Below are 13,895 nucleotides of genomic sequence, written 5' to 3'. Positions count from 1 at the left end.
TTCTCTCGTTCTCTCGTTCTCTCTCGTTCTCTCGTTCTCTCGTTCTCTCTCGTTCTCTCGTTCTCTCTCTCTCTCGTTCTCTCGTTCTCTCTCTCTCTCGTTCTCTCTCTCTCTCTCTCTCTCTCTCGTTCTCTCTCTCTCTCTCTCTCACACACTCATGTTGATCCATTTGGCTTTGAACTCCATTTTATAGTGTATATATTTCTGAAATAAAGTCAATTTAATTTATTGAAATATTAATTTGAAAATCCCAAGAAAAAAATAACATTCCTTTCCTGAAGTGATTGTCTGCAGACTACTGTAGTACATGAGAGTACAACTATCATATACTATACAGTGCTCCCTCGCTATATCGCGGTTCACTTTTCGTGGCTTCACTACATCGCGGGTTTTCAAATCATACATATCTGGATCACAAAAGTCCTCACTTCTGATTGGTTCCATCAGTGCTTTATCCCAGAGGTCCAGCGTTATCTATCAGGGAAAGGCCTCAATTTCAATGTGCTTCTGATTATGGACAATGCAGGAGGTCACACCATTGACCTGTCGTATGAAGGTGTGAAAGTAGAGTTCCTGCCACCGAACACCACATCACTCATCCAACCCATGGACCAAGGCGTTATTCGTGCATTTAAGGCGCTTTACACAAGACACACCCTTTAACACCTGGTTGAATCTATGGACGCGGACAAAGACTTCTCGCTGAAGGCGTATTGGCAAGACTACACAATCGCTACCTGTCTCATCAATATACAGAAGGCCATCCATGACATGAAACCCAAGACAATTAATGCCAGCTGGAAAAGATTATGGCCAGAAGTGGCAAACGTCTACAAGGGATTCACGCCTGAAGAGATAAACCACTCAGCTGTGAATAAGGCCGTGATGCTGGCAAAATTGCTGCAAGGAGAAGGCTTCGAAGATATGACCTCCGACGACATCAATGACCTGATCGATGCCCACTCGCAACCATGAAATACGTTTAAATGTGTTTAAATATGTTGTTGTTGGTCTTTCGGCTGCTCCCGTCAGGGGTCGCCACAGCGGATCATCCGTTATGATCCGCATACTGATTTGGCACAGGTTTTACGCCGGATGCCCTTCCTGACGCAACCCTGGTCGCCTCTTACGACACAGGGATAAGGATTGGGTTTCGCCATGATTCCGGGCTGCTCTACACCCTCTCATAGCGTGGCCCAGCGCAGAGCTCCCGTCCTCAAGCGATCCTCCAACCCAAGGCTCCGAGTAGCCGGATTACAGGCGCACGCCACTACGCCCGGTGTGTTTAAATATATTTAAATAATTACATAAATATGTGGTTTCTACTTCGCGGATTTTCACCTATCACGGGTGGGTCTGGAACGCATTAACCGCGATAGGTGAGGGAACACTGTATTTCAAACTGTTGCATTTTTGCAAGGGATGGAAAAAAAACCAAAACATCATATTGGTTAGATTCGGTCGATACACAGAATTCCCTACCCATTTACTACTTCGCCAAATGTGAATATAAACACAAACACAATGTGGTGAAATACATTGTAATTTAAATTTATCTGGGTCAATTGATCGGCGAGGATACCAAGTTGGGTAGATGAACGGGATAATTAAAAAAAAAATTAGGCAATTGGACAGATCATCAAATCACTTACCAATATACAGTATAGCAAAATGTTTCTGATAGAAGTTAGTATTGAAGTGCTGATCAGTAAGTTTGTTGGCCTGAGTAGGCAAGCAAATTGTAATGTCTGTAATTCAGCCATGGGCTGGGGACAGCTCCGCTACTCTTCCCGAAGAACACCGTGGGATCTTCAATGTCCGCGTACTAATGCCGGCAGATGGGACACCCAGTTTAACGTCGATCCGAGGGACAGCACACGTACTGATGATTCACCCTCCTGTGAAACACCGGGATTACAGTTTATAGCTCGACGGCTTAGAGGCAACTGTGCGTACCTCTCGGTCTTCCTGCCAGCCCAACACATTCCCTAAGGCCTCTCACCACATTTACCCTAATGTCCAGACCTGTCTGTGCTTTTTTCCTTCACACCCTTCTTCTCACCATACGTTATGCGTCATGGCATATCTTGTATGTACATGCGGGCCGGGCTTAAACTCTACCCGTGAAAGAGAGAAAAAAATGAAGAAAGAGTACTGATTGCAGCTATCTGAGGATAATTGTACATATTATTAAGAGGGTGAAATTATAGGAAAGTGAGGATTCCAATCCAAGACGTCTGAAGGAAAAGAGGCAGACAAGGAAGATAAAGAACTAACTTGGCACCTGATCCTGGCCGTCGCTAATTGGGTTCGTATGGCTCGAGTCGACTCGATCTGATCGACACGTAATTGTGAAATAACTGTCCAACAATTATAACCCATCCATCCCTTCGGCCTGTGGGTATCTCCCTATTACAGAATGCATTATCATAACCTCGTCTGTTGTAAGATTCACTGGACAATAAGATATGATAAGAGATTTACCCAGCTGGCAGCCTCATAATTACTAATACAGATTTTTTTTCCTGTGTGTGGGTGATCTATTAATTACGAAAAATGATAAATCAAATGGAGAGTTTGTGAACATCGACATGACGCGTTAAAATGTACCACAGAGTTTAAAATGTAAAACGTAGTTCTGAAAGTTACATCTCGAGCTCCCACGAGTCTGTTGTATTGTAATTTATATACAACCAAATGGAGCATTAAAACGTATTATTGGAGGGTGTTATTTGGTGCCCCATCCACCTTTGCACTGGGGGCAATGGCCCAGTCCACCCCCCCTCCCCCATTACTACACCTTTCAGAGGTGGCTATTAATGGGAGAACGTAAGTTGTTGAGTTGCCCTGGGATCAGTTCTACGACCATTATTATTATTATTATTATTATTATTATTACTAATTTACATAAATAATATGGACAGTGGCATTGAGTTAGCTTTCCAAATTTTCAGATGGCATTCAGTTTGGTGGTGAGATAGACAGCAGAGAGGGTGTGTGAGTGTGTGAGGAGGGGGTGGTCAGATTCAGGAAAGCCTCAAAACTTTAATGGATCGGGGGTGGGGGTGGATGGTGTGGCAGATGCAGTTTAACATAAAGAAAGGAAAGGTTCTGGTAATGGGTAAGAATGATGAAAAAAGCGATTACATGAGGTAAGGGAGCATGTCACACAGGAGAAGGATCTGCGGGTGGTAATGGATACGGTTGGGGGTGGGGTGGGGGGGGGTTGTAAACAGACGGGACAGTGCGAGGCAGCTGTAGGTAAAGCTAATCAGGTTGAGGGTGTATTTGCAGGGGGATAAATTATGAATAAAAGGTGGTGTTAACTCTTCAAGAAGTTAGTGAGGTCTCATCTAGAATACTGTGTACAGTTTTAGTCACCACATCTGACGAAGGACAGAGCTGCCATGGAGAGGGTGGGTTCAGTGTTGAGCAACTAGTTTGGCCTCGCTCGGCAAAGTCCTTGTAAACATGTTATTGCCCTCGCCGGAGGAGAGTGTTTTGCATTTGGGTCCGTTTGTTTGTTTTCCCGTCTGTCTGTCCACACAGAAGTTTAGTGTTTTTCTCCGCAACCGCTTGTCAGATTGAGACGAAATTTTCACCAGAGGAGCGACGACCCATGTAGAATGTTTCATTGATAATTATGATGTCATAGGTCACGTGGTGTGGCAGCCATGTTGGAAAAACGGAAAAACTTTGGACCTCTGTATCTCTGAACCCGCACCAAGAAAAATTTTTTGGCACATGGCAAGTACTCCTGGGGAATATAAGTGTGATATATTATGACATCATAGGTGCCTTCGTTATGTCATAATTGCATATGTAGAACTCCACATCTGATCAGTATGAAAATTTTTGAGGTTCATCTCGGGAAAAAATTGTCCATGTGATGTCATCGGTCATTCTGCAGTCATATTGATTAAAAAAAAAAAAAAAAAACCTTTAAAATTTTTCTTTGAAGTGGCTGAGCAGATTGAGGTGAAACTTTACAAGTATGACCCACCTATCCATGAGGAACAAAATGTTCGCAAATATGACATCATAGGTCACTTTGTTTGCCAGCCATATTGGATTTACCCGAAAACCTATAAAAAGTCTTCTCCAGATGGGCTGGACAGGTCGAGGGAAACTTCTTACAAATGTTCCCCAAGCCATGGGCGTACAAGTTTGTTAAGGAATAATTGATGGGTCACATGGTTTGGCAGCCATGTTGGATCGAAGAAAATATTAAGTAATGTTTTCTCTGGAACCGCTTAATCCATCGACATGAAACTTCACATTTATGATCGAGCCGTGATGGGGAATATATATGTCTTAAATTTCAACATGATTGGACGTATGGTCTGGCAGACAGGATTATTGAATTTTTTTTGTTGTGTGTTCTTTTTGATTTTTTTTTTATTAGACTCACTTGGCTGTGCCTGGATGGGATTGAGGGTAGAAGAGTAACAGCTGAAATGTGAATCCTATCCAGGTTCCTCCTGAGTACTTCATCTTTGCTTTTTGCTTGTTCAGGTTCCTTCTGATTACTCCATTGCAGGACTGTACCTATGTGGTCTTCCATTTGATTTGAATAGAATTTATTGTATTCCCATTCTGAATTCAATTGAATAAATGTTAAAAAAAGTCACGGGTCAAGGTCAGGTATCCAATCAAAGCGGGACGTCTTGGAACCCGGTCATCAATGCCAGCCATTATAAAGTGGCAGTTTTGGTTATGTCTCTTATTAATTATGTAACACACCAGTACACAAACGCCACACAAAATACACCACACAAAACTACACAAACACCACACAAAAGAAGTTCTGGTGAGGGTCTGCAATCTCTGATTGCTCTTTTTCTTGTGATTTTTATTTTTATTTTCCTTGCTTACTTCATTTGCATGCTTTTTGTATTTGAGAAGCTATGATCCTTTTAAATAATAATGATAACTTTATGTGTGTGATTTTTACAATGTTCTTTGGGCTTATTGTTACTTGGTGGAGTTAGAGTAATAGAATATGTGTGAAGTTCAACAATATATTGATAAACCGAAGGTTGTTGGGTGTGCGTGTGTGTTTGTGTGTGTTCGTATGAAGTGTATTTGAAAATGTAAATTCGTCCGACCTTAAAAATAATTTCCAATTGAACTCTATTTTATTTTTTTAATGACTGTACCCAACCTTGAATCTTGCTATCTGAGTCGATCGATGTGTTTGTGCTTTATCAACGAAAATAATTTCCTACGGCATCTTTTGTTAAAGAAGGTGGTGCTTTTTCAGCTGAGACCAAGTTTCGTTGTGGGACAGGTCCATATTTGTGTGTTTGAAAATGCTACGTGTGCAGCGACAGACATCAATGATATTCCATCGAATAAACTCTCAAATGAATCCATAATTACCTTCGTCCTATTGCTTGCCCTCTTCATCCAGGAGCGAACATCAATGCGCAGACCGAGGAAACGCAGGAGACCGCGCTGACGTTGGCGTGTTGTGGTGGCTTTCTGGAAGTCACCGACTTCCTAATGAAGGCTGGCGCTGATGTGGAACTAGGCTGCTCTACACCCCTAATGGAGGCCGCACAAGAGGGGCATCTCGAGCTTGTGAAGTATCTGCTCAATGCAGGTTAGCTTGTGGATGCAACAGTGATTGCAATTTTGTTCGTTTTTTTTGTTTGTTTTACTTTTTCCACATTTTGCTGTTGCATTTGTTTTTCTCCTTTGTTTTTGTCGTCAGTTCATATGCAGTTCGTGTTTGGTTATTTTTGGGACTGCATTGCAGTATCGTTTGATGGGACTTTGTGTGCGCTCTACGTTTATGTTTGACAGGAGCAAATGTCCATGCCACGACTGCAACTGGAGACACGGCGCTGACATATGCTTGTGAGAACGGGCACACTGATGTGGCGGACTTGCTGCTGCAAGCTGGAGCAGATCTCGTACGTGGCTCTCATTTGTACAAGTGAAACCACACACTCATACATTTTAATTGTGTGTAGTATCCAACAAAACTGTGCTTTAAAAAAAAAAAATCCTCTTCCTTGAAAAAAAAAATCAACATTTTCCAGGAGCTCATGGAGGAGCTCATGCATCAGACATGTCAGACTTTATCCAAATGGAAAATTTGTACTTTAATGTCTCCAATTTGATAATCTTAAGCAAACTTATTGCACTGTAAACCAAATCCTTTGGCGGGTGCTCGTGTTGATGTATCACTAGCAAGGTAAGGATGTCCTGAGATGCCGATAAACGTTTGCATTGATTGTTAGGACAATAGTAGACAAGCCATACAACATAGGGTGTGGAATTTGAACCCAGATCCCAGATTTATTTTGAACCCCAGAACCTGGGGATCCCAGAATTACAAGCCATTTCCTCAGATCAGAATTCCAAACAGGTCCATTAAAACAATGGTTGGTAATTGAAGCCTGCCCTTCTACCCAACCCCTCTTCCCGATTGATTGCATCATGATATTGTTACAAAATTGGAGATTTCAAAAAAAAATTGTTTGACTTTATTGTGGCTGTGGTTGCTTTGGGTAGTGAGGAATATTTGCTGTTTGTTGTGGGAATGTAGTATTGATTCGGTTTCGAGTGTTGATTTAATTGTGTGTAGTATCATGTGGGATTGATCATTTTCATTTTTAAGCATAATTTAGTGTTTGTCGTAGCATATTATAATTTCCACAAGTTTTAGTTAAATACAACATTTTGAATATTTTCGGCATGTGATTTGAGCACGGTAGCTTGAGTTTTGCAACTTGGCCACAGTGAAGAAAAAATACGTCTGATTCGAGTATTACCAGCAGCAGTCTGTATAAACCAGTTGTAATCGTACTGATTGGCTGTTATATTTACGAGTTCAGAGAGGACTGTTCTTGAGAAGGGAGGAAGGGATTAAACTTCACTTTTCTTCTCAAATCTTAAATACCCCCCGATTAACTTGAGGTTCTCCACTCCGACTACTTTAATGGCCCAATTTTTCCATCCTCATGATGAGTCGACCAGGGAACGTTTTTGGCCCAACTCTTTCATGAACTTGCTGGCTATGCCTGACGTTCGACTGAAGGAATCAGGAATTTGTAATTTGTTCAGGACCCCAATGATGGCTCACCTATTTTTGCAAAAAAGTGTGGAATCTTTCTCTTTCACCAATTAATACTAGCAGACAAAACACTCAGCTTAATGTCCTTCTCAGGGATCTCGTACTATGTGATTTAAATGTCCTGCATGTGAACCACCAATATTGAGTTTATCATCAGGCAGAAAATCGATCCATGACTGCACACCTCACAGGTAGGTTTGCTGCATCTGTACCATGTGGTCAGACTCGGTTGCCTCTGGCTTGCACTGGGATGTTTTATGAAGTTTGCCATCCAGCTTGGTGTAAAGTTTTAAGAGTTAAGTAAAGAGGCTAGTTACTATTTAAGGATAATTACCTCTAATATTACTTCATAAAATTGATAATAAAGGGTTTCTTTCTTTTACCTCGCAACAAATCTCGTTTCCTCATTTGTGCATTAATTCGCTATCCTTGGTGTTCGGTTATTCAAGTCATTACCTGACCCTGTGATCGCAGCGCATTTCCATTTATGCTCACATCCTTGGGGCTGTAACTTGGATTAAGGCGCACCTCGTGGTGTGGTCTCGACCCTCCGGTCATTTGTTTATTTTGACTTGAACTGTTTTAAATCATTTCAATGTTTTCCGCTTTTCCCTTCAGCCCCCTCTGACACGGCTTGAACACTCATCATGTGGGATAATGACATTTGGAGCCATAATCTCTAACAACAAAATATATGACACGAGTTTGGGGTCTGAGCGTCACGAGTAAAAGTCTCGGATTACAAAACCAAACGGGCAACATGATAAATGAAACGTGTTAACAGCTTGACCCTTTTCCTTGTGTCGGTCATTCATTCGTGCATGTTCTTACGTGTTGTCTTTCATTCAGACAGTCCCTGACTGACAATCTTTAATTGCCAGTCTCGTCGTACGTCCCCAATGGACTTAGCGATCCGATTTGTAAACTGTGCCACAGGAACATGAGTCGGAAGGTGGAAGGACCCCTTTGATGAAAGCAGCCAGGGCTGGCCACGTGTGCACAGTTCAATTCCTCATTAGTAAAGGTCAGATTCCAGGACAGGGCCACGCTTGACTTGTTCCTCAACTCATTTATATTATGCTGAAGTGTAAAGTGCATCGGATTTCGGAAAGTGACCTGTGACAGTAGAGTTTGTAAACTTTGCATCGGTAGACTGATGTTGCATGTAAGCATGTTGGTTTTTCAACAGGTGCTGATGTTAATCGTACGACAGCGAACAATGACCATACAGTCTTGTCGCTGGCATGTGCTGGAGGGCATCTTTCTGTGGTGGAATTGTTGCTAGCCCACGGAGCCGATCCAAATCATCGACTGAAGGTTTGCCTTGGAATGTATGCATGCGTTTGTGTGTTTGTGTGTGCATGTGTGTGCCTGCCCAAGTCTAAGTACCAAACTCAGCTGCAGTCATGCAGCCGAGAAAGGCAGAGGTAATCGATGCCAATCGGCTCTCTGCTGTTGCAATCCAGCAATGAGCTACAAAGCTGGAAAATATGATCCTTCACTATGAAGAGCAAGTTGGATGCAAACCTCATTTATACATCAGGAATCTGCAGTTGCTGACTGATGTGAATGACTGACTTGTAGCATAGATTCGAGACAGACATAAATCAAAGCAGAAGCTACAAATTATTTCAGTCATCTGTTGGCAGATACATTTTCGGTCACGAGGGACTTGCAAAGTCGATTTTGCCATTGTTTAATCGTGCAACTTTTTCTTAAAATCCGAACTTGGATGAAGCAATAATGAGAGAAAGTCACAAGGTTTTGATGGCTCTGTTCCTTTTGAAGGCATACTTTGCTCAGTTTGACATCTTGGCTCAGGAAGCAGTCTGACTCATGTGCAGAATGTCATCAAGTATGCCAGCATTTCTTCAGCAGAATTACCACAAACACTTTGAAATATTGGAGCATATATTTGTTGTAGTTATTCAGCAAGAATCCACGTAAGATTGTTGTATCTCGACCCGACACCATAAGGGAGGCATTGCATATCGTTTGGAAAGTTTGTTTTTGTCAAACTCGCCATGCCAGGGTCAAGCTGCTCATGAAACCTGAAGCAACAGCTGTTTTACTAACAGGCAGGCTAAACTTGGGGACCATACTATAGAAGTGTGGCTAATAACATTGACCAGGTGAACATGATTGTCATAAATATTCTTTGATGATGGCCATAAAGTAGCTTAAGGAGCAGGCAGAAAAGCTGTAATTTGAAGACTGATTCTTTCTTTAGCAGAACTGCCAACTATAGATGTAGTTGGACAAGTTCCTTGCTGAAAAATGCTTTTCTCCTAAAGCAAGCGATATTGCTTGTTTTTATTTTTTTAACGAAAGTTTTTTGATGGAAAATGTTTATTTTAAAATACTGAGTGGAACTGTATAGTGACAAATTATAAAGTTGTAGTTCAACTTTCAACTGTATGGAAAGATCGCCATAGTTCAGGAAATTTCTGGTTACTTCTGGATAAAAAGTCATCTGCTAAATTATGAGCAGTTTCTCAAGAGAGAAGATTTTGTGAATGTTTTCTCTCCAAGTATGTCGAAATGGGAAAGCAGAGTGGAATGAAAGAATTGGGTAGAATGAACCAAGTCATCATTTGCTTTGTTGTGTACAACGCTTTGCCAGAGTGCTGCATGTATCACGTGTGCTTTAACTTTTAAATAAATGCAAGTTTGAACTTGCGCCGCCTTTTCGTTTGGCATTGATCGATTTAAAGAACCTTAGTATTTTGTGAGAAGTAACAATAGACTGCAAAAAACTCCTTTTCTATATGGCATCCCATAATTATCATTGTTGGTAATCGTTGTGAGAATAAGTGTGGATCATTTGTTTGCGTGCTTTGGCTTGAAGAGGAGAAACCTCGAGTCAGCAGTGCTGTAAGAGTACTGAAATTTTCTGGACACAAAGAAAACCCAGGAAATACCTTTTACAACCAGAACCAGATGGATCGGATGGAATGGATGTGAAGAAACACTTCGACCAGAACCTGGTCAAGGAACTGGCAAGGTTGGCGGGAAGAGCAAACCGAATGGGTACACAAGTGTTTGCCGTGCTTATAGCATACCACATATGGATACACGAAGCCACTCGCTCTCTGCTTGTCTAACATGATGATCCAACAAGCTCCATTTATCTGTGGTATTGAGCATGATGTGACTACTAGCTGAGTACTTTCTAATTGATAGGATCACAAGAAGAGTTGAGAGGCATTGAGCATTGTCACAACTACTGTGAAAGAAAGAGAAACAGGAAGGAAGGAAAAGTAAGTCAATGAGGATAAAGAAACCACCTTGCTGGTAAAAATGGCATGCACAGGAGAGGATAAGGTAAGCAGGATTGAAAACAAAAAATGTGCTGAGCATATGGATTGGCTGCCATGAAGTTGAAGACTTCAATGACTTTTAGGATAGGGCTTCTGGGGCTGCCATTCTAACTTCTTCCCCTTCCTGAATAAAGCTGACAGTGTTGCATCTTGTGAAACTGTGAAAGAGAGGCTAGGCCAGGGATTTGTCTTCTCCCATAGCTTGGAAGATGGCTTTGATGTGAAGATAAGTGAAATTCTTCCCTGTGCAAAAACCCACCAACATGTCTGCTTGCAATATTTTCAGAGAGCAATACAAAGTGTTTCTGTTTTTTATATATATATATATATATATATATATATATATATATATATATATATATATATATATATATATATATATATATATATATATATAATTAGCGGGGTCATGCATAAAGTCTTGCCACTTTCCAAGGCCCTTGTAATGATCAGCCGCCTTCCTCTGAATGTTGTTGCCTCTTTTCTCCCTTGTGGACTGTGATGCTGCTGGTGAGGTAAGTGCCGAAGACTACATCAGCTCTCTTGGAGCTCTCCAGAGAATCCCCACAACATGAAGCAATTGAACTTTGTTATGGTGCTCTTGGAAAGGAGGTGCACCATTGTTGTGCCATCTAGGATAGGACTTTGATATCAAAGCAAAGAGTGTGACACAAAAGCTTCTGCAAGGTGGTTCCATGGACAGGAGGAGTGAGAAATAATGGTGGAGGTATACAGTCTGCTTAGATTTTGGAAGTTTAACGTGGAGGGGTTATTGGAAGAACTTGTGCATCCTGGAGTTGCTGGGGAGAGTCAGAGACCTGATAGGGCAGAGGAAGCAATGTTGGAGAATAAACGGTAGAAAACAGAGACATCACCGACTTTCCTGCAATGTGAGGGCAATAGACCTTGTGCTCTGGCCTCATCACAGAAGAATCCAATATTTTGAGAGCTTTCAATTCCACAAAATCCAGGAGAGACTGATGTGATGCTGGGTCACCAATCCATAGCAGAGAACAGTACTCCATTGAGCCATGGACAATATCCTTGCAGAATGAGTAGCTTTGATTTTACAAGGAAAGACTTGGATCAACGGAGATTGCCCAGACTGTGACCAAAATGAAATCATGCACGATTAAACCAAATGCAGTTGAGTGCTGTTCACGTGAATGCTGTTCATCTTATCAAATTCGATTTGTCAGTACTCTGTCATTGAAAGTCAAGATTCATATTATCACTTGTTTGTCTTCGCAGGACATGCTCTATATATTTTGTAGCTTTTGGCGAAATAAATAAAGCTCATTTCCCACGACTGACGATGATGTTTTACCTTTCAGATAACTGACATGTTGATTAATCCAGAATAATTTATGGACAACTGATGTGTGGATTGCTTATGGAAAAACTGCCTTCAGACTTCAGATTCCTAGTTTAAAAAGTAATTTGAACTTTTTCTCTTTTTGTTTTAGGATGGATCCACCATGCTAATTGAAGCTGCCAAGGGTGGGCACACAGGCGTGGTTTGCTACCTCATTGATTATCCTCACAACTTGCTGTCTTCCTCTGTTCCAGAAGCTCCCCAGTTGACCCCTCCTCCACAAGATCAGGGTCAGGTTAGTGATGATTGTTTTGGTGTCTAAATTTTCTGAGGCTCGCCACCAAAATGCTTCGAGATGGAAGGTTCATGTAACTAAACAGCAATGAAGGCTTGAGCTAACATTTTAAGTGGCCAGTCAAGCAGAGTCTCACTTTCTGGGGGAGATTTATGTGGGTGGAATTGCCCTATTTTGGTGCTGTAGAGTGAATATGCCATCAACTGTTAAAACGGTTGTTGCATGCCTCAAAAGGTATAGCGTGTGACAATGTCTGACTCCTTTAGGCACCACGTGTGCCCACGCAAGCCCTTCCCATGGTGGTGCCTCCCCAGGAGCCCGACAAACCACCAGGCCCAGACTCCACCCAGCCATTGTCTGTCCGGGGAAAAGGTGTGATTAGATTGGCTGTTGTTTGATTTAATGTACAAGAAACATAACTTCTTGTTGAAGTTTGTGCTGATAACTATATCTAAAAGGTATTCTATGGTTTTGTTGGCAGAATGCTTATAATCTGTGTGTACTTACATGCTTATTTTTATCACTTGAAATGGAACCTAGTTCCTTTTTGCAATTCTATTTTGAACAGTTTTTTTTTTTTTTGCTAACTTCCCCCCTCTCCCCGCCCCCTTTAATCCCCCCTTCCTGTTTTCTGGTTCTCCTTGCTGAATATACATTTAGCCCAAGCCAAGCCCAAAGCAAGTGGGCCACTACCTGTGATGCTGCCCCTCAGCTCTGCAGGGCCTCCTGTGGCTGGTTCAATTGGCAGTCCTGGTGCCCCGGGTGATGGGTGTTGTTGTCATGCACATGCTCGTGCACACCAGTCTCCTGAGCGCATTGTGGAAGAGGCTCAAGGCAAGCTAACAGAATTGGAGCAACGCATTAGGGAAGCTATTGAGAAGAATGCACAACTGCAGTCACTGGAGCTGGCACAAGCTGAGCAGCTGACAAGAGAGCGGATCGAGGAGTTGAGTCGCACGCGAGAAGAGCAGATCCAGAAGAAGCAGCGCATACTTGAAGAACTCCAGCGAGTTGAGCGGGAGTTGCAGTACAAAACACAACAGCACCTGAAGAAGCAGTACTTTGAGGCCAAAGCTCATCGGCTACAGCAGCAGCAACAGCAGCAGCAGCAGCAACAACAGCAACAACAGCAGTTGCAACCCACATCAGCCTCCACTGCCACATCGGCTTGCACGCCATCAGGCATGCAGCAACTTCCATCACAGCCCAGCCATACACAGCAGATGCAGCTCCAGCAGCTTCAGCAGCAACTACAACACCAGCAACTGCAGCAGCTTCAGCAACAGCTGCAGCAACAGCAGCAACACCTTCAGCTCCAGCAGCAGATCTTGCAGCAGCAGCTCCAGCAACAGCAGCAAATGCAACAGCAGATCCATCATCAACAACAGCAGGCTTTATGTGCAGCACAGCAGCCCCAGAGTGAGAGTGGTGATGAGCCAGGTGGTGGTGGCATAGGAAATGGAGGAGAATCGGTGTACAGCCAGCTTCCACAGCTGGAAGCAATGTTGCCCCAAGGAGAGGCAGCCCTAACGGCTGGCTTTGTGCCAATCCATGCGGGGGGCACCGGGGCTCAATCCCCAGTTCAGGGCACTCTTGGACCCGAGCTTGGCCCCGTGAGTCTTGGTGGACAGATGGTGCTTGGAGATGCTGGAGAGGGCTTGATGGTAGCACGCCCGGCACGGTCGCTTACTGACACGTTAGGTGACATCATGGCTGGTAAGTAAACAGAGGAACTCTCAACTATCTTGAGAAATGTATTACTCAAATAAGTTTGTCTGTCCATTCTATTTTCCACAAACACAGAAAAAGTGCCAAGTTGGGCAAAGTTCATGTTCTTTCAGGTGTAATTACCCTGCGCATGTGAAGCGAAAAGTGTGGTTA

The 13,895-nt window shown here is 42.7% G+C and overlaps 1 protein-coding gene across 6 annotated transcripts in view; it reads left to right on the top strand.

Annotated features, from left to right (window-relative positions):
- Positions 1-13,895, top strand: part of LOC147017934 (ankyrin repeat domain-containing protein 17-like) — a 208,348-nt gene that overhangs the window by 126,185 nt on the left and 68,268 nt on the right. For all 6 annotated transcript variants that reach the window (XM_085897031.1, XM_085897030.1, XM_085897029.1 and 3 more), the window contains 7 exons: positions 5,414-5,605; positions 5,809-5,918; positions 8,021-8,108; positions 8,274-8,401; positions 11,871-12,014; positions 12,281-12,386; positions 12,675-13,730. In XM_085897031.1, the coding sequence (XP_085753157.1) occupies positions 5,414-5,605; positions 5,809-5,918; positions 8,021-8,108; positions 8,274-8,401; positions 11,871-12,014; positions 12,281-12,386; positions 12,675-13,730 (1,824 nt within the window). The remainder of the gene's footprint in view (positions 1-5,413; positions 5,606-5,808; positions 5,919-8,020; positions 8,109-8,273; positions 8,402-11,870; positions 12,015-12,280; positions 12,387-12,674; positions 13,731-13,895) is intronic.

Source organism: Eptatretus burgeri, chromosome 10 (assembly GCF_056783735.1).
Source record: "Eptatretus burgeri isolate ZD-2024b chromosome 10, Ebu_testis_v1, whole genome shotgun sequence".
Classification (NCBI taxonomy): domain Eukaryota; kingdom Metazoa; phylum Chordata; class Myxini; order Myxiniformes; family Myxinidae; genus Eptatretus; species Eptatretus burgeri.
This window is presented reverse-complemented; position numbering and strand designations above follow the sequence as displayed.